Below are 20,744 nucleotides of genomic sequence, written 5' to 3' on the forward strand. Positions count from 1 at the left end.
CTCCAATTCACTCAAAAATGGTGCCAAACTGTTGCAAATTGTCTCCTGAAAGGTTTGGCGGTGGAAACAGAAGCCTTTTTATCATAGGCCGAGAAATCAGCCCTCGACAACGTAACCTGTGAAAAAAAAAATTTCTTAGCCCCTGGGTCACAATTTCAGCAAAAATCTGAAATTCTCCAATTCACTCAAAAATGGTGCCAAACTGTTGCAAATTGTCTCCTGAAAGGTTTGGCGGTGGAAACAGAAGCCTTTTTATCATAGGCCAAGAAATGAGACCTCGAAGACAAAACCTGTGAAAAAATAATTTTCTAAGCCCCGGGGTCACAATTTCAGCAAAAATCTGAAATTCTCCAATTCACTCAAAAATGGTGCCAAACTGTTGCAAATTGTCTCCTGAAAGGTTTGGCGGTGGAAACAGAAGGCTTTTTATCATAGGCCAAGAAATCAGCCCTTGACATCTTAACCTGTGAAAAAAAAATTTCTAAGCCCTGGGGTCACAATTTCAGCAAAAATCTGAAATTCTCCAATTCACTCAAAAATGGTGCCACACTGTTGCAAATTCTCCCCTGAAAGGTTTGGCGGTGGAAACAGAAGCCTTTTTATCATACGCCGAGAAATCAGCCCTCGACGACTAAACTTGTGGAAAAAAAAATTTCTAAGCCCCGGGGTCACAATTTCAGCAAAAATCTGAAATTCTCCAATTCACTCAAAAATGGTGCCAAACTGTTGCAAATTCTCCCCTGAAAGGTTTGGCGGTGGAAACAGAAGCCTTTTTATCATAGGCCAAGAAATCAGCCCTCGAAGAAAAAACCTGTGGGGGAAAAAATTCTAAGCCCCGGGGTCACAATTTCAGCAAAAATCTGAAATTCTAAAATTCACTCAAAAATGGTGCCAAACTGTTGCAAATTCTCCCCTGAAAGGTTTGGCGGTGGAAACAGAAGCCTTTTTCTCATAGGCCAAGAAATCAGCCCTCAAAGAAAAAACCTGTGGGGGAAAAAATTCTAAGCCCCGGGGTCACAATTTCAGCAAAAATCTGAAATTCTAAAATTCACTCAAAAATGGTGCCAAACTGTTGCAAATTCTCCCCTGAAAGGTTTGGCGGTGGAAACAGAAGCCTTTTTATCATAGGCCGAGAAATCAGCCCTCGACGACTAAACCTGTGGGGGAAAAAAATTTCTAAGCCCCGGGGTCACAATTTCAGCAAAAATCTGAAATTCTCCAATTCACTCAAAAATGGTGCCAAACTGTTGCAAATTCTCCCCTGAAAGGTTTGGCGGTGGAAACAGAAGCCTTTTTATCATAGGAAATGAAATGAGACCTTGAATACAAAACCTGTGGGGAAAAAATTTTCTAAGCCCCGGGGTCACAATTTCATCAAAAATCTGAAATTCTCCAATTCACTCAAAAATGGTGCCAAACTGTTGCAAATTCTCCCCTGAAAGGTTTGGCGGTGGAAACAGAAGCCTTTTTATCATAGGCCAAGAAATCAGCCCTCGAAGAAAAAACCTGTGGGGGAAAAAATTCTAAGCCCCGGGGTCACAATTTCAGCAAAAATCTGAAATTCTAAAATTCACTCAAAAATGGTGCCAAACTGTTGCAAATTCTCCCCTGAAAGGTTTGGCGGTGGAAAGAGAAGCCTTTTTATCATAGGCCAAGAAATCAGCCCTCAAAGAAAAAACCTGTGGGGGAAAAAATTCTAAGCCCCGGGGTCACAATTTCAGCAAAAATCTGAAATTCTAAAATTCACTCAAAAATGGTGCCAAACTGTTGCAAATTCTCCCCTGAAAGGTTTGGCGGTGGAAACAGAAGCCTTTTTATCATAGGCCGAGAAATCAGCCCTCGACGACTAAACCTGTGGGGAAAAAAAATTTCTAAGCCCCGGGGTCACAATTTCAGCAAAAATCTGAAATTCTCCAATTCACTCAAAAATGGTGCCAAACTGTTGCAAATTCTCCCCTGAAAGGTTTGGCGGTGGAAACAGAAGCCTTTTTATCATAGGAAATGAAATGAGACCTTGAAGACAAAACCTGTGGGAAAAAAATTTTCTAAGCCCCGGGGTCACAATTTCAGCAAAAATCTGAAATTCTCCAATTCACTCAAAAATGGTGCCAAACTGTTGCAAATTCTCCCCTGAAAGGTTTGGCGGTGGAAACAGAAGCCTTTTTATCATAGGACAAGAAATCAGCCCTCGACAACGTAACCTGTGAAAAAAAAAATTTCTAAGCCCCGGGGTCACAATTTCAGCAGAAATCTGAAATTCTCCAATTCACTCAAAAATGGTTCCAAACTGTTGCAAATTGTCTCCTGAAAGGTTTGGCGGTGGAAACAGAAGCCTTTTTATCATAGGCCAAGAAATGAGACCTCGAAGACAAAACCTGTGAAAAAATAATTTTCTAAGCCCCGGGCTCACAATTTCAGCAAAAATCTGAAATTCTCCAATTCACTCAAACATGGTGCCAAACTGTTGCAAATTGTCTCCTGAAAGGTTTGGCGGTGGAAACAGAAGCCTTTTTATCATAGGCCGAGAAATCAGCCCTCGACAACGTAACCTGTGAAAAAAAAAATTTCTTAGCCCCTGGGTCACAATTTCAGCAAAAATCTGAAATTCTCCAATTCACTCAAAAATGGTGCCAAACTGTTGCAAATTGTCTCCTGAAAGGTTTGGCGGTGGAAACAGAAGCCTTTTTATCATAGGCCAAGAAATGAGACCTCGAAGACAAAACCTGTGAAAAAATAATTTTCTAAGCCCCGGGGTCACAATTTCAGCAAAAATCTGAAATTCTCCAATTCACTCAAAAATGGTGCCAAACTGTTGCAAATTGTCTCCTGAAAGGTTTGGCGGTGGAAACAGAAGGCTTTTTATCATAGGCCAAGAAATCAGCCCTTGACATCTTAACCTGTGAAAAAAAAATTTCTAAGCCCTGGGGTCACAATTTCAGCAAAAATCTGAAATTCTCCAATTCACTCAAAAATGGTGCCACACTGATGCAAATTCTCCCCTGAAAGGTTTGGCGGTGGAAACAGAAGCCTTTTTATCATAGGCCGAGAAATCAGCCCTCGACGACTAAACTTGTGGGAAAAAAAATTTCTAAGCCCCGGGGTCACAATTTCAGCAAAAATCTGAAATTCTCCAATTCACTCAAAAATGGTGCCAAACTGTTGCAAATTCTCCCCTGAAAGGTTTGGCGGTGGAAACAGAAGCCTTTTTATCATAGGAAATGAAATGAGACCTTGAATACAAAACCTGTGGGGAAAAAATTTTCTAAGCCCCGGGGTCACAATTTCATCAAAAATCTGAAATTCTCCAATTCACTCAAAAATGGTGCCAAACTGTTGCAAATTCTCCCCTGAAAGGTTTGGCGGTGGAAACAGAAGCCTTTTTATCATAGGCCAAGAAATCAGCCCTCGAAGAAAAAACCTGTGGGGGAAAAAATTCTAAGCCCCGGGGTCACAATTTCAGCAAAAATCTGAAATTCTAAAATTCACTCAAAAATGGTGCCAAACTGTTGCAAATTCTCCCCTGAAAGGTTTGGCGGTGGAAAGAGAAGCCTTTTTATCATAGGCCAAGAAATCAGCCCTCAAAGAAAAAACCTGTGGGGGAAAAAATTCTAAGCCCCGGGGTCACAATTTCAGCAAAAATCTGAAATTCTAAAATTCACTCAAAAATGGTGCCAAACTGTTGCAAATTCTCCCCTGAAAGGTTTGGCGGTGGAAACAGAAGCCTTTTTATCATAGGCCGAGAAATCAGCCCTCGACGACTAAACCTGTGGGGGAAAAAAATTTCTAAGCCCTGGGGTCACAATTTCAGCAAAAATCTGAAATTCTCCAATTCACTCAAAAATGGTGCCAAACTGTTGCAAATTCTCCCCTGAAAGGTTTGGCGGTGGAAACAGAAGCCTTTTTATCATAGGAAATGAAATGAGACCTTGAAGACAAAACCTGTGGGAAAAAAATTTTCTAAGCCCCGGGGTCACAATTTCAGCAAAAATCTGAAATTCTCCAATTCACTCAAAAATGGTGCCAAACTGTTGCAAATTGTCTCCTGAAAGGTTTGGCGGTGGAAACAGAAGCCTTTTTATCATAGGCCGAGAAATCAGCCCTCGACAACGTAACCTGTGAAAAAAAAAATTTCTAAGCCCCGGGGTCACAATTTCAGCAGAAATCTGAAATTCTCCAATTCACTCAAAAATGGTGCCAAACTGTTGCAAATTCTCCCCTGAAAGGTTTGGCGGTGGAAACAGAAGCCTTTTTATCATAGGACAAGAAATCAGCCCTCGACAACGTAACCTGTGAAAAAAAAAATTTCTAAGCCCCGGGGTCACAATTTCAGCAGAAATCTGAAATTCTCCAATTCACTCAAAAATGGTTCCAAACTGTTGCAAATTGTCTCCTGAAAGGTTTGGCGGTGGAAACAGAAGCCTTTTTATCATAGGCCAAGAAATGAGACCTCGAAGACAAAACCTGTGAAAAAATAATTTTCTAAGCCCCGGGCTCACAATTTCAGCAAAAATCTGAAATTCTCCAATTCACTCAAACATGGTGCCAAACTGTTGCAAATTGTCTCCTGAAAGGTTTGGCCGTGGAAACAGAAGCCTTTTTATCATAGGCCGAGAAATCAGCCCTCGACAACGTAACCTGTGAAAAAAAAAATTTCTTAGCCCCTGGGTCACAATTTCAGCAAAAATCTGAAATTCTCCAATTCACTCAAAAATGGTGCCAAACTGTTGCAAATTGTCTCCTGAAAGGTTTGGCGGTGGAAACAGAAGCCTTTTTATCATAGGCCAAGAAATGAGACCTCGAAGACAAAACCTGTGAAAAAATAATTTTCTAAGCCCCGGGGTCACAATTTCAGCAAAAATCTGAAATTCTCCAATTCACTCAAAAATGGTGCCAAACTGTTGCAAATTGTCTCCTGAAAGGTTTGGCGGTGGAAACAGAAGGCTTTTTATCATAGGCCAAGAAATCAGCCCTTGACATCTTAACCTGTGAAAAAAAAATTTCTAAGCCCTGGGGTCACAATTTCAGCAAAAATCTGAAATTCTCCAATTCACTCAAAAATGGTGCCACACTGTTGCAAATTCTCCCCTGAAAGGTTTGGCGGTGGAAACAGAAGCCTTTTTATCATAGGCCGAGAAATCAGCCCTCGACAACGTAACCTGTGAAAAAAAAAATTTCTTAGCCCCTGGGTCACAATTTCAGCAAAAATCTGAAATTCTCCAATTCACTCAAAAATGGTGCCAAACTGTTGCAAATTGTCTCCTGAAAGGTTTGGCGGTGGAAACAGAAGCCTTTTTATCATAGGCCAAGAAATGAGACCTCGAAGACAAAACCTGTGAAAAAATAATTTTCTAAGCCCCGGGGTCACAATTTCAGCAAAAATCTGAAATTCTCCAATTCACTCAAAAATGGTGCCAAACTGTTGCAAATTGTCTCCTGAAAGGTTTGGCGGTGGAAACAGAAGGCTTTTTATCATAGGCCAAGAAATCAGCCCTTGACATCTTAACCTGTGAAAAAAAAATTTCTAAGCCCTGGGGTCACAATTTCAGCAAAAATCTGAAATTCTCCAATTCACTCAAAAATGGTGCCACACTGTTGCAAATTCTCCCCTGAAAGGTTTGGCGGTGGAAACAGAAGCCTTTTTATCATAGGCCGAGAAATCAGCCCTCGACGACTAAACTTGTGGGAAAAAAAAATTCTAAGCCCCGGGGTCACAATTTCAGCAAAAATCTGAAATTCTCCAATTCACTCAAAAATGGTGCCAAACTGTTGCAAATTCTCCCCTGAAAGGTTTGGCGGTGGAAACAGAAGCCTTTTTATCATAGGAAATGAAATGAGACCTTGAATACAAAACCTGTGGGGAAAAAATTTTCTAAGCCCCGGGGTCACAATTTCATCAAAAATCTGAAATTCTCCAATTCACTCAAAAATGGTGCCAAACTGTTGCAAATTCTCCCCTGAAAGGTTTGGCGGTGGAAACAGAAGCCTTTTTATCATAGGCCAAGAAATCAGCCCTCGAAGAAAAAACCTGTGGGGGAAAAAATTCTAAGCCCCGGGGTCACAATTTCAGCAAAAATCTGAAATTCTAAAATTCACTCAAAAATGGTGCCAAACTGTTGCAAATTCTCCCCTGAAAGGTTTGGCGGTGGAAAGAGAAGCCTTTTTATCATAGGCCAAGAAATCAGCCCTCAAAGAAAAAACCTGTGGGGGAAAAAATTCTAAGCCCCGGGGTCACAATTTCAGCAAAAATCTGAAATTCTAAAATTCACTCAAAAATGGTGCCAAACTGTTGCAAATTCTCCCCTGAAAGGTTTGGCGGTGGAAACAGAAGCCTTTTTATCATAGGCCGAGAAATCAGCCCTCGACGACTAAACCTGTGGGGAAAAAAAATTTCTAAGCCCCGGGGTCACAATTTCAGCAAAAATCTGAAATTCTCCAATTCACTCAAAAATGGTGCCAAACTGTTGCAAATTCTCCCCTGAAAGGTTTGGCGGTGGAAACAGAAGCCTTTTTATCATAGGAAATGAAATGAGACCTTGAAGACAAAACCTGTGGGAAAAAAATTTTCTAAGCCCCGGGGTCACAATTTCAGCAAAAATCTGAAATTCTCCAATTCACTCAAAAATGGTGCCAAACTGTTGCAAATTGTCTCCTGAAAGGTTTGGCGGTGGAAACAGAAGCCTTTTTATCATAGGCCGAGAAATCAGCCCTCGACAACGTAACCTGTGAAAAAAAAAAATTTCTAAGCCCCGGGGTCACAATTTCAGCAGAAATCTGAAATTCTCCAATTCACTCAAAAATGGTGCCAAACTGTTGCAAATTCTCCCCTGAAAGGTTTGGCGGTGGAAACAGAAGCCTTTTTATCATAGGACAAGAAATCAGCCCTCGACAACGTAACCTGTGAAAAAAAAAATTTCTAAGCCCCGGGGTCACAATTTCAGCAGAAATCTGAAATTCTCCAATTCACTCAAAAATGGTTCCAAACTGTTGCAAATTGTCTCCTGAAAGGTTTGGCGGTGGAAACAGAAGCCTTTTTATCATAGGCCAAGAAATGAGACCTCGAAGACAAAACCTGTGAAAAAATAATTTTCTAAGCCCCGGGGTCACAATTTCAGCAAAAATCTGAAATTCTCCAATTCACTCAAACATGGTGCCAAACTGTTGCAAATTGTCTCCTGAAAGGTTTGGCGGTGGAAACAGAAGCCTTTTTATCATAGGCCGAGAAATCAGCCCTCGACAACGTAACCTGTGAAAAAAAAAAATTTAAGCCCCTGGGTCACAATTTCAGCAAAAATCTGAAATTCTCCAATTCACTAAAAAATGGTGCCAAACTGTTGCAAATTCTCCCCTGAAAGGTTTGGCGGTGAAACATAAGCCTTTTTATCATAGGCCGAGAAATAAGCCCATAGCAACTTAACCTGTGAAAAAAAAATTTCTAAGCCCCGGGGTCACAATTTCAGCAAAAATCTGAAATTCTCCAATTCACTCAAAAATGGTGCCAAACTGTTGCAAATTCTCCCCTGAAAGGTTTGGCGTGGAAACAGAAGGCTTTTTATCATAGGAAATGAAATCAGCCCTCGACGACTAAACCTGTGGGAAAAAAAATTTCTAAGCCCCGGGGTCACAATTTCAGCAAAAATCTGAAATTCTCCAATTCACTCAAAAATGGTGCCAAACTGTTGCAAATTCTCCCCTGAAAGGTTTTGCGGTGGAAACAGAAGCCTTTTTATCATAGGAAATGAAATGAGACCTTGAAGACAAAACCTGTGGAAAAAAAATTTTCTAAGCCCCGGGGTCACAATTTCAGCAAAAATCTGAAATTCTCCAATTCACTCAAAAATGGTGCCACACTGTTGCAAATTCTCCCCTGAAAGGTTTGGCGGTGGAAACAGAAGCCTTTTTATCATAGGCCGAGAAATCAGCCCTCGACGACTAAACCTGTGGGAAAAAAACATTTCTAAGCCCCGGGGTCATAATTTCAGCAAAAAACTGAAATTCTCCAATTCACTCAAAAATGGTGCCAAACTGTTGCAAATTCTCCCCTGAAAGGTTTGGCGTGGAAACAGAAGGCTTTTTATCATAGGAAATGAAATCAGCCCTCGAAGACAAAACCTGTGAAGAAGAAAAATTTCTAAGCCCCGGGGTCACAATTTCAGCAAAAATCTGAAATTCTCCAATTCACTCAAAAATGGTGCCAAACTGTTGCAAATTCTCCCCTGAAAGGTTTGGCGGTGGAAACAGAAGCCTTTTTATCATAGGCCAAGAAATCAGCCCTTGACATATTAACCTGTGAAAAAATAATTTCTAAGCCCCGGGGTCACAATTTCAGCAAAAATCTGAAATTCTCCAATTCACTCAAAAATGGTGCCAAACTGTTGCAAATTCTCCCCTGAAAGGTTTGGTGGTGGAAAGAGAAGGCTTTTTATAATAGGAAATGAAATCTGCCCTTGAAGACAAAACTTGTGGGGGGAAAAATTTCTAAGCCCCGGGGTCACAATTTCAGCAAAAATCTGAAATTCTCCAATTCACTCAAAAATGGTGCCAAACGGTTGCAAATTCTCCCCTGAAAGGTTTGGCGGTGGAAACAGAAGCCTTTTTATCATAGGCCAAGAACAGAGCCCTAGAAGACAAAACCTGTGAATAAAAAATTTTCTAAGCCCCGGGGGTCACAATTTCAGCAAAAATCTGAAATTCTCCAATTCACTCAAAAATGGTGCCAAACTGTGCAAATTCTCCCCTGAAAGGTTTGCCGGTGGAAAGAGAAGGCTTTTTATCATAGGCCAAGAAATCAGCCCTCGAAGAAAAAACCTGTGAAAAAAAAAATTCTAAGGGGTCACAATTTCAGCAAAAATCTGAAATTCTCCAATTCACTCAAAAATGGTGCCATACTGTTGCAAATTCTCCCCTGAAAGGTTTGGCGGTGGAAACAGAAGGCTTTTTATCATAGGAAATGAAATCAACCCTCGAAGACAAAACCTGTGGGGGGAAAAATTCTAAACCCCCGGGGTCACAATTTCAGCAAAAATCTGAAATTCTCCAATTCACTCAAAAATGGTGCCAAACTGTTGCAAATTCTCCCCTGAAAGCTTTGGTGGTGGAAACAGAAGGCTTTTTATCATTGGAAATGAAATTAGCCCTCTGGGGGCCACTAGGTGGCGCATCGGAAGATGGCTGACAATCATATCTCTCCGACCCACACGAGGTAATTTGGAGGCTATGATGGGGGTAATTAGCCTCCTTAACCCCACCAGGATTGTGGTGGGGACGGCCCTTGCCTGCTGTGCCCTATACCACCCCTGAATTTGTGGGGGTGGGGGCACTAGGCACAAAGCCCTCCTGTGGGATTTCGGCACTCCTTGATGCCGTCCCTGATTCACGTCGCTAGTTGCAACGATCTATAAAAGAAACAGTTTGGACGAGATTAATTGCACATGCTTCAAGGAAAAAGGGGAGTAAAGACTGCTGACCGAAGAGATTTCTGATAACAAGACAAGAATAAAATATGACAAATGACTGGTTTCCGGACCATCCGCAGGCTGGATTTAGAAGGCGATTGGGCCGGATCCAGCCCCCGGGCCTTAGTTTGCCTACCCATGCCTAAGATAGTAGAAACAGATTCCTGGGCTTTTAGCCATTGCCATCCCCTGTCCTGAATCATATCAACTTACTGACAATTAATGCATTTTGATAGCAGGAGAGTTGTGATACAATTTTAATAAATGCAGCAACTTAAGGCAGAATTAGAAATACTGTATATACTTTTCCAGTCCGTAAGAGGCAATAGTAAAAGTCTGTTACACAAAATAAATCAAAATTGTTCTCTCTCTCTTCTTAGCAGCATGTGCTTTGATCAGATATGCTGCTGTCTGGGTGAACCACATTAAAAAGAACAGAAAGTGGGGGGGGGGGGGGCTTCTGCAACTTTAATGTGTTATATTTCTGTTGGCACCATCTCTTCTGACTGAATTGCAGCTTCTCAAACAAATGGGGGGAAAGAAAAGGAGATCAATTTGCTCTTTACTGAAAGCCAAATGATGAACCTTGTTTCATCTGACAGGATTCATTGCAAAATTGATAGGGTGCTTTTGCAAATATTGCCACTGAATATCTAGCTCAAATTAGGATCGCACCTTCAAAAGTTTTGATTTGACATAAATAGAAGTTGCTTTTTCTACTCTTGGAATAGCGGTTCATTTAAGCTGCTATTAGACTTCCGGACTGCAGCTTCCTCAGGGACTGAAAGTATTGGTGGTTGTGGGGAGTAACCCCATATAGAAGAGGTACAGTGGTACCTCAGGTTAAGTACTTAATTCGTTCCGGAGGTCCGTACTTAACCTGAAACTGTTCTTAACCTGAAGCACCACTTTAGCTAATGGGGCCTCCTGCTGCCGCTGCGCCACCGCTGCACGATTTCTGTTCTCATCCTGAAGCAAAGTTCTTAACCTGAAGCACTATTTCTGGGTTAGCGGAGTGTGTAACCTGAAGCGTATGTAACCCGAGGTACCACTGTATTATGAAAATATTATGAAATTATTTCTGCTGAGACTGTACCACTGTACCACTGTACCAGCTAAAATGGGGATGTTCCACAGTCCCTATTTTTTCACAAAGATAGATACACACACCATGGTGTGCAAGTGCCAGATGAGTGCTGCTTATCTTTTTAAAAAGCCCAACTTTGTGTTGGTTTAATATGGCTGAGTTCCTACTTGGAGAGCAGAGATCTTGCCTTGGTAGTTATACAGATTGACTACTGCAATGTACTCTTCTAGGGGCTGCTCTTAAAGACTAGAAACATCTGATGGTGCTAGATGTGACAGCCTGCCTAGTCAGAGTGCCTCTATCAGCAAAAGTTAAATGCTAGCTTCGGGCACAACACAAATAGCTGCTTATTATCTATAATTATCCTCTGAGTGGCTTTCAATATGTACGTGTGTATATGTGTGTGTATAAAATTTTAAAGAACACTTCTTATGCCAAGGGATTGCTGCATATTATCATTTTTTAAAAATATAATTTTTATTAAATTTTATTAAATTTTCCATATTTTATTACATTTCAGTATCAATGAATTTAATAATAATAATAATAATAATAATAATAATTCATGACTTAAAACATTGCTTAAATAAAGCATCAACCTCCTTCCTTCCCTCAGACTTCCATATCTCATTACTGATTTCTCCACATTCCTAAATTCACTTTTTTACCTTAAATCAATCTTTTAACAATCACGTTCTTATAAGTAAATCGGCTCCTTAATTTCCCATTACCAAACATTTCGACTTAAACCTACAAACGTATTCAGCTGTTTACAGTTTTCTTTCATATAGAGCATAAATTTGCCCCAGTCCTTTTGAAACAAATCATCACGGCGATTACGAATCTTCCCCGTCAGCTTCGCTAGCTCCACATATTCAACCATCTTTGCTTGCCAATCTTCCAATGTGGGGAGTTCTTGTTGCTTCCATTTCTGGGCCAGGAGTATTCTTGTGGCCGTTGTTGCATACATGAACAAATGTACATCTTTCACTTCAATTTCCTCAATTAACCCCAACAGGAAAGCCTCTGGTTTTTTTACTGAAATTATACTTAAATACCTGTTTCAATTCATTGTATATACTATCCCAAAAGGTTTTAATCTTGGAGCAAGTCCACCACATATGCAAGAAATTCCCCTCCTTCTCCCTGCATTTCAGCAAGTTTTATCCTGGTTTTTATACATTTTGGCAAGCTTGTTTGGTGGGATTGCTGCATATTATCATTCATACCACAGCAGCAGCATAAAGCAAATACGACATCCTTCCATTTTTAATTTTTATTGGTCATCCTTGGGCATGCAGCTATTGAAACACTGTTAAGAAAGAGCGCCATAAATATAGCCCAACCTTCTGATCTCTCCCCTGCCTCCCTCTTCCCTGCCACAAATATTCCCCGCTGCCTATCTCCCAAACCACAAATCACAAAGTCCAGATGCATCTTGAATAAACCCGAGCCATTTCAAACCAGAAATACCAGATAATTTAATTAATCGGAATACAGCAGATTGGTTATCGGATTATGCAAAGCCAGAGACAGGATGAAATGCCAATGAAGGGGTGTCCAGTGGAATGTAATGCCCACAGCTCTCATCCGCTTCGGTACTAATTGATGGAGCTGAAAGCTTTCTAAGAGATGGACGGCCGGCCAGCCTCAAAATATTTCTGTCTGCTTCCCTTGGGACCTGAGTGTGCCGATGCGCGGACAACATGAATTTTGTTTTCATTTCATTTCTGAATTCAGATGCTATTTAATGGTATTTAATTCAAATGGTCTTTAAATAAGGGGAACTTGATGGTTTTCCCATGAAATAGACTATTCTAAAACGTCAACATATTGACTCTGCCAACTACTTTCCACGGAGTGAAAATGAAATGTATACAGAACATTTTGGCAAGTCTTGCCACTCTAGAATGCGTTTTGCAATTTTAAACGTGACTTTAGGAAGTTCGCAAATCTAATCAGCAGAAGCACTAGAGACAACTTGTGTATTTGGCAACCAAGAAAGCTAATTGTTTATTAGAAACATTTATGCTTATGATATATTTGTATATCATGCTTTTTTTCAAAAAATGTATCAAACCTCTTTATTCTACCCTTTTATTTTTAAAAGTTCAGTAAGCTATGTTTTTAAACCACTTGGATTGAAAACTTAAGTTGTGAACTTTGCAGAGCAGAATATATCAATTTTTATAAGAAATACAAAGTCATACCTTGGTTTTCGAACAGCTTAGTTCCCGAAAGTTTTGGCTCCCAAACATCGCAAACCCAGAAGTGACTGTTCCGGTTTGGAAACTATTTTTGGAAGTCGAATGACTAACGGGGCTTCTATGGCTTCTGATTGGCTGCAGGAAGCTCCTGCAGCCAATCAGAAGCCACAGTTTGGTTTTTGAATGTTTTGGAAGTCGAATGGACTCCTGGAATGGATTCTGTTCAACTTCTAAGGTCCAATTGTAGTTCAAGCCTTGGCAACTGCTTGGTACCCAGAACAGAAAGGGTTACTGTTATGGTAAAATCTGGGTGCGAGGCTGCTCTGTCACCCAGCTCGTCGGACTAAGTCCGCGGGTCCCTGCGGAGGAAAATGAGCTCAGCCGGAGACAGGAGCAAGCTGCAGAAGATCCAAGTTTATTGCGCAACAGGTTCAAGGCGAGATTGAACAGCAAGAAAAGGGGTGACATGAACTTATGAAACTTCCCTCCATGTCCCAGAATACAGTGCAAAATACATCCCAGTTACATCATGAATACATTAAGAAGAGGTTGGGTTACACAGGATTAACATATGGAGGAGGGAAGGGGGAATATGCAGAGCTGGAGATATGCGCAGATAAGCACATCCTGAGTACCGGTGATGAGAAGACAATGGTCCATGTATGCATAGTCTGCCACCTGGCATTTCCCGGAGGAAAGGCTTGGCAGAGTGATTTGACAGGATTAGGGTCTTGACACCTTGCTTGAGGGATTATGGAGGACAGGGGAGGTGTCACGGAGTCCTAGAGAAATTGAGCAAGTTGGCACGTTGATTTTCTATGAATTTTATAGATTTTAATCCCTTTTGACATTGACAATTGGACTCGGAAATAAATTGATATATTGTAGCAAAGAAGAAGGTGAAGAAGACATGCCCCCCCTTCTGTATCAGTTACATTTGTGTTTGTATGAGAGAGTACTTTTTGCTTACAGGAAGAAATGTGAGGTCTGGGATGTGCCCATCAAGTTGGGCCTGTAGCAAAGGGAATCTTTCCTGCCCCTTGTAACATAAATCCTGGCTACACCTGCGTCTAAACCAGCACCTTTTCCCCCATAGCGGGTGATCAGATGCTGGCCATAAAGTAGGACTGCCATATTTCAAGAAGTAAAATTCTTGAAAAGGCACTTCCTGGATCTGTTGTCAGACATTTTGCTGATTTCCCAAATTCCTCCTGGATGTTATTTTCGCCGCTTGAATTGCCCCCTGATATTCAGAGCCATAGGGACGCGGGTGGCTCTGTGGGTTAAGCCAGAGCCTAGGCCTTGCCGATTGGAAGGTCGGTGGTTCGAATCCCCGCGACGGGGTGAGCTCTTGTTGCTCGGTCCCTGCTCCCTACCAGTTTGAAAGCACGTCAAGGTGCAAGTAGATAAATAGGTACCACTCCGGCGGTAAGGTAAACGGCGTTTCCGTGCGCTGCTCTGGTTCGCCAGAAGCGGCTTAGTCATGCTGGCCACATGACCCGGAAGCTGTACGCCGGTTCCCTCGGCCAATAAAGCGATATGAGCGCTGCAACTGCAGAGTCGGCCATGACTGGACCTAATGATCAGGGGTCCCTTTACCTTTACCTTTATTCAGAGCCATATATATAGGGGTAAACAAAAGGTAGATCTCAACCTACTAGGTGTCCCCCCCCCCCCATCCCACTTTTAAAACCATTGAAGCTAGTTGCACTCACCATATCATGCAGCTCCTATTTCCATAAGTTAACTATGCGCTGGGCAAACCCTCAATAAACAGTGCTAAGTATACATCTGGGGAAACCCAGCACAGTACAAACCATTTATATTTCTGTCTGTGTGAACCAGCCTTCTGCTACTATGCCGGACTGCACTTCTACAACAGCAACGACGCTTCAAATTTCCAAGTATCACTTTAGAGATATCCTTAATTCCACTCCCCCATATTAATGTCAAGCTACCATACATGGAGAAATATAGTCAGCATATTGTAATCCGTAGCTTTTCCTCCCAGTTCTGATTGCTCTCTCCTGCCATCTAAAGAGCATCTGTAAAGATCCACATTGAAAAATAATTTTCAACTCTTAACGTTCACAGTACTCAGATTGACCAGGAACATGTTATATCCTCAAGAGAGACCAGCAGCAAGGGAGGTGAATGTATGTCAATAAGAAGACGTCTTCTGTCTCTTTCTCCTGAAATGGAGGGCTGGTTTTTCGGAAGGCACAGCTCCTGCTCACAAGAGTGTTGCAGTTGACTGCAAGTGAGCAATGCAGGGATGACCTCCAGCCAGCATGGCTAGGAACGGGGCTGGCCCACACATGAGGCAAGGTGGCAGAATCCACAGAGGCAGCAGATCCCAAAATAGATATTTCTTCCCCCTCTCGTTCCTGATCTCTTGAGGAGGGGGAACACCATTTTGTGGTTCCCCTCAGGTGCCAAAATGTCTTGGGCCAGCCCTGGCTAGGAATAATAGCATACCTTCCAACATTTATCTGAAGAATAATAATTATTATTATTATTATTATTATTATTATTATTATTATTATTATTTACATACTGCCTATACCTGGGGGTCCCTATTAAAATAGGGACTTCCTATATAATAATAATAAGAATAATAATAATTTTATTTATACCCCACCCATATCTGACTGGGTTGCCCCCAGTCACTCTGGGTGGCTTCCAACACATATAATAGAACATTTTTTTAAAACTTCCCTAAACAGGACTGCCTTCAGATTTCTTCAAAAGGTTGTATACTTTCTTTTCTCCTTGTCTTAGGGATCCCATAACTCCATTTGTTGTTGTTGTTGTTTAGTCGTTTAGTCGTGTCCGACTCGTCGTGACCCCATGGACCGGAGCACACCAGGCACTCCTGTCTTCCACTGCCAAATTCATGTGTTATCTGTTATCTGACAACCCTTTAAATAGTGGCAGGCAACCTGTAGCCATCCAGATGCTACTTGACTACAGCTCTTATCACAGTTACAGATAGGTAGCCGTGTTGGTCTGCCATAGTCAAAACAAAAAATTCCTTCCAGTAGCACCTTAAAGACTTCCAGTAGCACCTTAAAGAAGTGTGCATGCACACGAAAGCTCATACCTAGAACTAACTTAGTTGGTTTTTAAGGTGCTACTGGAAGAAGCTCTTATCACAGACCATCCAAGTGTCCCTTTTTTCTAGGGACAGTCCCGGATTTATAGAAGCCGTCCCAGTTTCTGATCTGATCCCAGAATGTCCCGCTTTTCCTTAGGACATCCCAACATCGGAGAAATGTTGGAGGGGTATAGCCCTGAGTGCTCACTGGAAGGACAGATCCTGAAGCTGAGGCTCCAATACTTTGGCCGCCTCATGAGAAGAGAAGACTCCCTGGAAAAGACCCTGATGTTGGGAAAGATGGAGGGCACAAGGAGAAGGGGACGACAGAGGACGAGATGGTTGTACAGTGTTCTCGAAGCTACAAACATGAGTTTGACCAAACTGCAGGAGGCAGAGGAAGACAGGAGTGCCTGGTGTGCTCTGGTCCATGGGGTCACGAAGAGTCAGACACGACTAAACGACTAAAGAACAACAACATGAGCCCACCACATATTTACCGTGGGCGACCATCAGCTCTTGAGTTCCAGGCAGAGAAACAGACAGACAGGAAACAACACTTTCTGAAATCCAGCAAGAGCTGCAGCGACAAAAAACAAAAACGCGCGCACCCAGAAACGACCCATCCCGGTGAGCTTCTCTGCACCAAGGCGGTGTTTTGGTTTGCATTGAACTTGATCCTGCGTGCAGCTTCCCCGCGCGCAATCATTTCCCTTTTAAGATCCTGCTACGTTGGGGAAGGGGGGGACTACAAGTCCCATAATGCAGCGAAAGTGGCCGCCCCTTTTGGGCAAAGCATGTCGGTTTGAAGCCGGGGAGGAGCTCCATGGAAACATATTCCGCGCGCAGCGGCGCGGGGCGGAGAGGAGGAGGGGTCCGTGGCCGCTGCGCTCCGGAGGTAGCCGGGGAGAGAGAGCCGGGGCGCATCCCGCCGCCTCTAGAGAAAGAGGTAAGAAAGTGAAGTGGATCCGGAGTGTGCAGGGCGAGGAAAAGGAGGACCAGCTGCACATCTCGGAGCCGGTGCGATCATTAATCAATAATCCATCAATTAGGCCATCTGGGACGCAGACCTCGTTTATTGACCGTTGAGGGGCACCGTTTCTATACAGATTAGCTTTTGCTCTATGTTTTTAAAAAACCAACTGGTGATTTTTTTGCTTTTAGATTTCCAAGAATCCTATCGCTTCTGGGTTTTTTTGGAAATGGAAGTTAGCATTTTTTTTTATTCTCTCCCCCCCCCCCCTCCAGGTTGAGGTGAGTGCAAATAAGTTAACCTCCCCTAGAGCACAAAATAGCCAGGCACCAGCACACTGGGTGCGCTGCTTAGGGGTTGCTAATAATAATAATAATAATAATAATGGCAATTTAATTAAGGGGTGGGGATTAGAGATAGGTGAGGTTATCTGTTTTGTTATCATTTGTATTGGCCTTTTGCTGCGAGTCTTGGGGATTTGAAAACGGTGACCGCTTTCACTTCTTAAGTGACGGTTTTGTTGTTTCTGCATCTTGGCAATAGGGGTTTTGTAAGCATGGACGCAGGTGGCGCTGTGGGTTAAAGCCTCAGCGCCTAGGACTTGCCGATCGAAAGGTCTCGATCGGCGGTTCGAATCCGCTGCTCGGTCCCAGCGCCTGCCAACCTAGCAGTTTGAAAGCACCTCCGGGTGCAAGTAGATAAATAGGGACCGCTTACCAGCGGGAAGGTAAACGGCGTTTCCGTGTGCGGCTCTGCCAGAGCCGCGATGTCACGCTGGCCACGTGACCCGGAAGTGTCTCCGGACAGCGCTGGCCCCTGGCCTCTTGAGTGAGATGGGCGCACAACCCCAGAGTCTGTCAAGACTGGCCCGTACGGGCAGGGGTACCTTTACCTTTACCTTTAAGCATGGGCGTAGCTGGGGTGGGGGCAGCTGCTCCCCCTCCCCAATCCAGTAAATAAATAAAAATAACTAACTGACCAATCTTGTTGCAGATAGCTCAGTTCTGCCCCCCTCCCCAAATCCTGGCTACACCCATGTTTTCAAGTTTATATTAATAGTCTTTTTTCAAAACTAAATTATATACTGTACACCAAAAGAATAGAGAGGGTCACTAGGAACAGAGAGGTGTCGGTGGGTTGGAGTCTTGGCTGCAGGGAATGGTTGGAAGGAGAAGGAAGAACACAGGGGGAAATGATATCACTGGGGTGGATTGAAAATGATACCGGTAATTCTTATTAGTTTTCAATTACAGTCCAATAATAGCCTCATTATAACAATGCCAAATTATAATACAATTACTAATACCAATCATTTGGATATCAAATTATATAGTTCAGGCCCCCCCCCCACGTGCTAGAATGGATGGTTTGATTGTTTTCTTCATTTCTGCATTCCGAAATCTTATTAGTTTCAATTACACTAAAGTCAAGATATCAATCCCTTATACAACAACTGCAATACTAACAACTTCCATTCTTATTGACGCATTAAATGATTTATGAAACTACAAGTGCGGCACACAATCTATAACCTTATTCTTCCTGTGTTTGGCAATTATTCTGTCCGTGATGTTTCTTCCCGATATCGCTTCTGCCTGCAAACAGGGGCCAACCAGTGGCCCTGGAACCCTAAAAGCAAAGGCATGAAGGTGATAGCACCTGACTTCCACTCAGTTGTTTCTCCCTGGGGTCTGTTTCGTAATAATAATAATAATTAATAATATTTTTTTATTTATACCCCGCCCTCCCCAGCCAAGGCCGAGCTCAGAGCGGCTTACAAGCAATAATAAAAACAAGATGAATGATTACAACTTAAAAACAAAAATAAAATACAACATTAAAATAATGGAACATTAAAATATGAAAATGTAGCCTCATCGCAGGAGGAGAAGGAAAAGAAAGAAAAAAAGAGAGGGAGGGAGGGAATCAAATTGGCTCCAAGCCAAAGGCCAGGCCGAACAATTCTGTCTTACAGGCCCTGCGGAAAGAAATCAGATCCTGCAGGGCCCTGGTCTCATGAGGCAGAGCGTTCCACCAGGCCGGAGCCAGAGTTGAAAAGGCCCTGGCTCTGGTTGAAGCCAATCTAACTTCCTTAGGGCCCGGGACCACTAGGGTAAGGAATATGTGAAGCTGCATTTGAACACCTAGGATGTTTCAGCTGTATTGTCTGCTTTGACTTGAAGTGTCACTCACTCACTCACTCACTTAGAGGCATTGCCACCTGCTTAACTAGTCCTTTTCAGTGGAAACATCTGGGATTGAAGGGGGCGGGGAGCTGTCAGCAGATGAAAAGTCTGCCAGAAGCCTGTCCCATTCCTCCGATAAATGGGAGGTGCGCTGCTTCTGCAGCAGGTGTTCCAAATCACAGCCACTGGTTTAAATTAATTGCATGTTATCGGAAGTCCTTTCTTTGGTTCATTATGCTCCGTCTACTGCCAATCAGTTCTAGTTTGGAGAGACCATTCATTTTGTGAAAGTGGAGACTGGGATTTTAAAAAGAGAATTTTTAGCATCTTCACCAGATTCAAAATTACCAGGAGTCTTAAGGGTAAGCCATGGCATAGATAATCCTCTGGGCCCTATTAGGAATGGAGTAATCTCATTGACGGGATGCGGGTGGCACTGTGGGTTAAACTACAGAGCCTAGGACTTGCTGATCAGAAGGTCGACAGTTCGAATCCCCGCGATGGGGTGAGCTCCTGTTGCTCGGTCCCTGCTCCTGCCCACCTAGCAGTTCGAAAGCACGTCAAAGTGCAAGTAGATAAATAGGTACCGCTCCGGCGGGAAGGTAAATGGCGTTTCCGTGCGCTGCTCTGGTTCGCCAGAAGCGGCTTAGTCATGCTGGCCACATGACCCGGAAGCTGTACCTCGGCCAGTAAAGTGAGATGAGCGCCGCAACCCCAGAGTCGGCCGCGACTGGGCCTAATGGTCAGGGGTCCCTTTACCTTTTAATCTCATTGACTCGGTTCTCTCTCTCTCTCTCTCTCTCTCTCTCTCTCTCTCTCTCTTTTGTAGTTCTGCTTCTCTCTTCATTGGATGATCAAGAGGTATCTCTGACTTTGTTTGCAGTTAAATGTTGAATGCTGAGACCGTGATGGCAAGGCCAATAATCTTCCCAGTGAGTGTCCATTCAACAGCTCCTGAAACCTTTGTGGTGCTGAACCAGAGGATGAAAGTAGTTGAAGAGCAGACAAATGCGCTTTTGAAGGAACTGCATACGCTGGGCATTGATGGACAAAGGTATAGTCAGAATAAATGCTTTGAAGCACAAATGTATGAATGTTTACATGGAAGTAAGTTCCACGGTAATTTCCAGGGATGTAAACACAGGACCGCAACCTTCATTCTGCATTTTTCCTTTATTTGTGTGATCTTCTCTCTCTGAACGTCTGACTGACCTTTGCTACCAGCATCCAAGTTATTAAGAAGTTAATGTATTCTGATTTTAATCAGTCTTCTGAAACGATACCGTATTGTTTTGAGTTGATGTAGTTAAGTTTCGTTGCAGATGAAGGGCACTGAGGTGAATGAGGTACTGACATAAAGATCAGACATTTTTATTTACAGTCATGGGGAAAAAGAAAGTGAATTATTTGAATTCTGTGGGTTTACATATCGGGACATAATCTCAATCATTTGTTACTTAAAGGTAAAGGGGCCCCCGACCATTAGGTCCAGTCGTGGCCGACTCTGGGGTTGCGGTGCTCATCTCACTTTATTGGCCAAGGGAGCCGGCGTACAGCTTCCAGGTCATGTGGCCAGCATGACTAAGCCGCTTCTGGCGAACCAGAGCAGCGCACAGAAACGCCGTTTACCTTCCCGCCAGAGCAGTACCTACTTGCACTTTTGACGTGCTTTCGAACTGCTAGGTGGGCAGGAGCAGGGACCGAGCGACGGGAGCTCACCCCGTCGCGGGGATTTGAACCAC

The 20,744-nt window shown here is 42.9% G+C and overlaps 1 protein-coding gene across 3 annotated transcripts in view; it reads left to right on the forward strand.

Annotated features, from left to right (window-relative positions):
- The first annotated feature begins 16,661 nt into the window (after positions 1-16,661).
- CCDC150 (coiled-coil domain containing 150) overlaps positions 16,662-20,744 on the forward strand; it is a 51,508-nt gene continuing 47,425 nt past the window's right edge. For 2 of the 3 annotated variants that reach the window (XM_083706053.1, XM_083706052.1), the window contains exon 1: positions 19,858-20,056. In XM_083706053.1, the coding sequence (XP_083562179.1) occupies positions 19,890-20,056 (167 nt within the window). In that variant the 5' untranslated portion in view covers positions 19,858-19,889. Of the gene's footprint in view, positions 16,793-19,857; positions 20,057-20,744 lie in introns of those variants that run through there. The other variant, XM_083706054.1, reaches the window with a different exon arrangement.

The sequence above is a fragment of the Podarcis gaigeae genome (genome assembly GCF_964106915.1).
Source record: "Podarcis gaigeae genome assembly, chromosome: 1".
NCBI lineage: Eukaryota > Metazoa > Chordata > Lepidosauria > Squamata > Lacertidae > Podarcis > Podarcis gaigeae.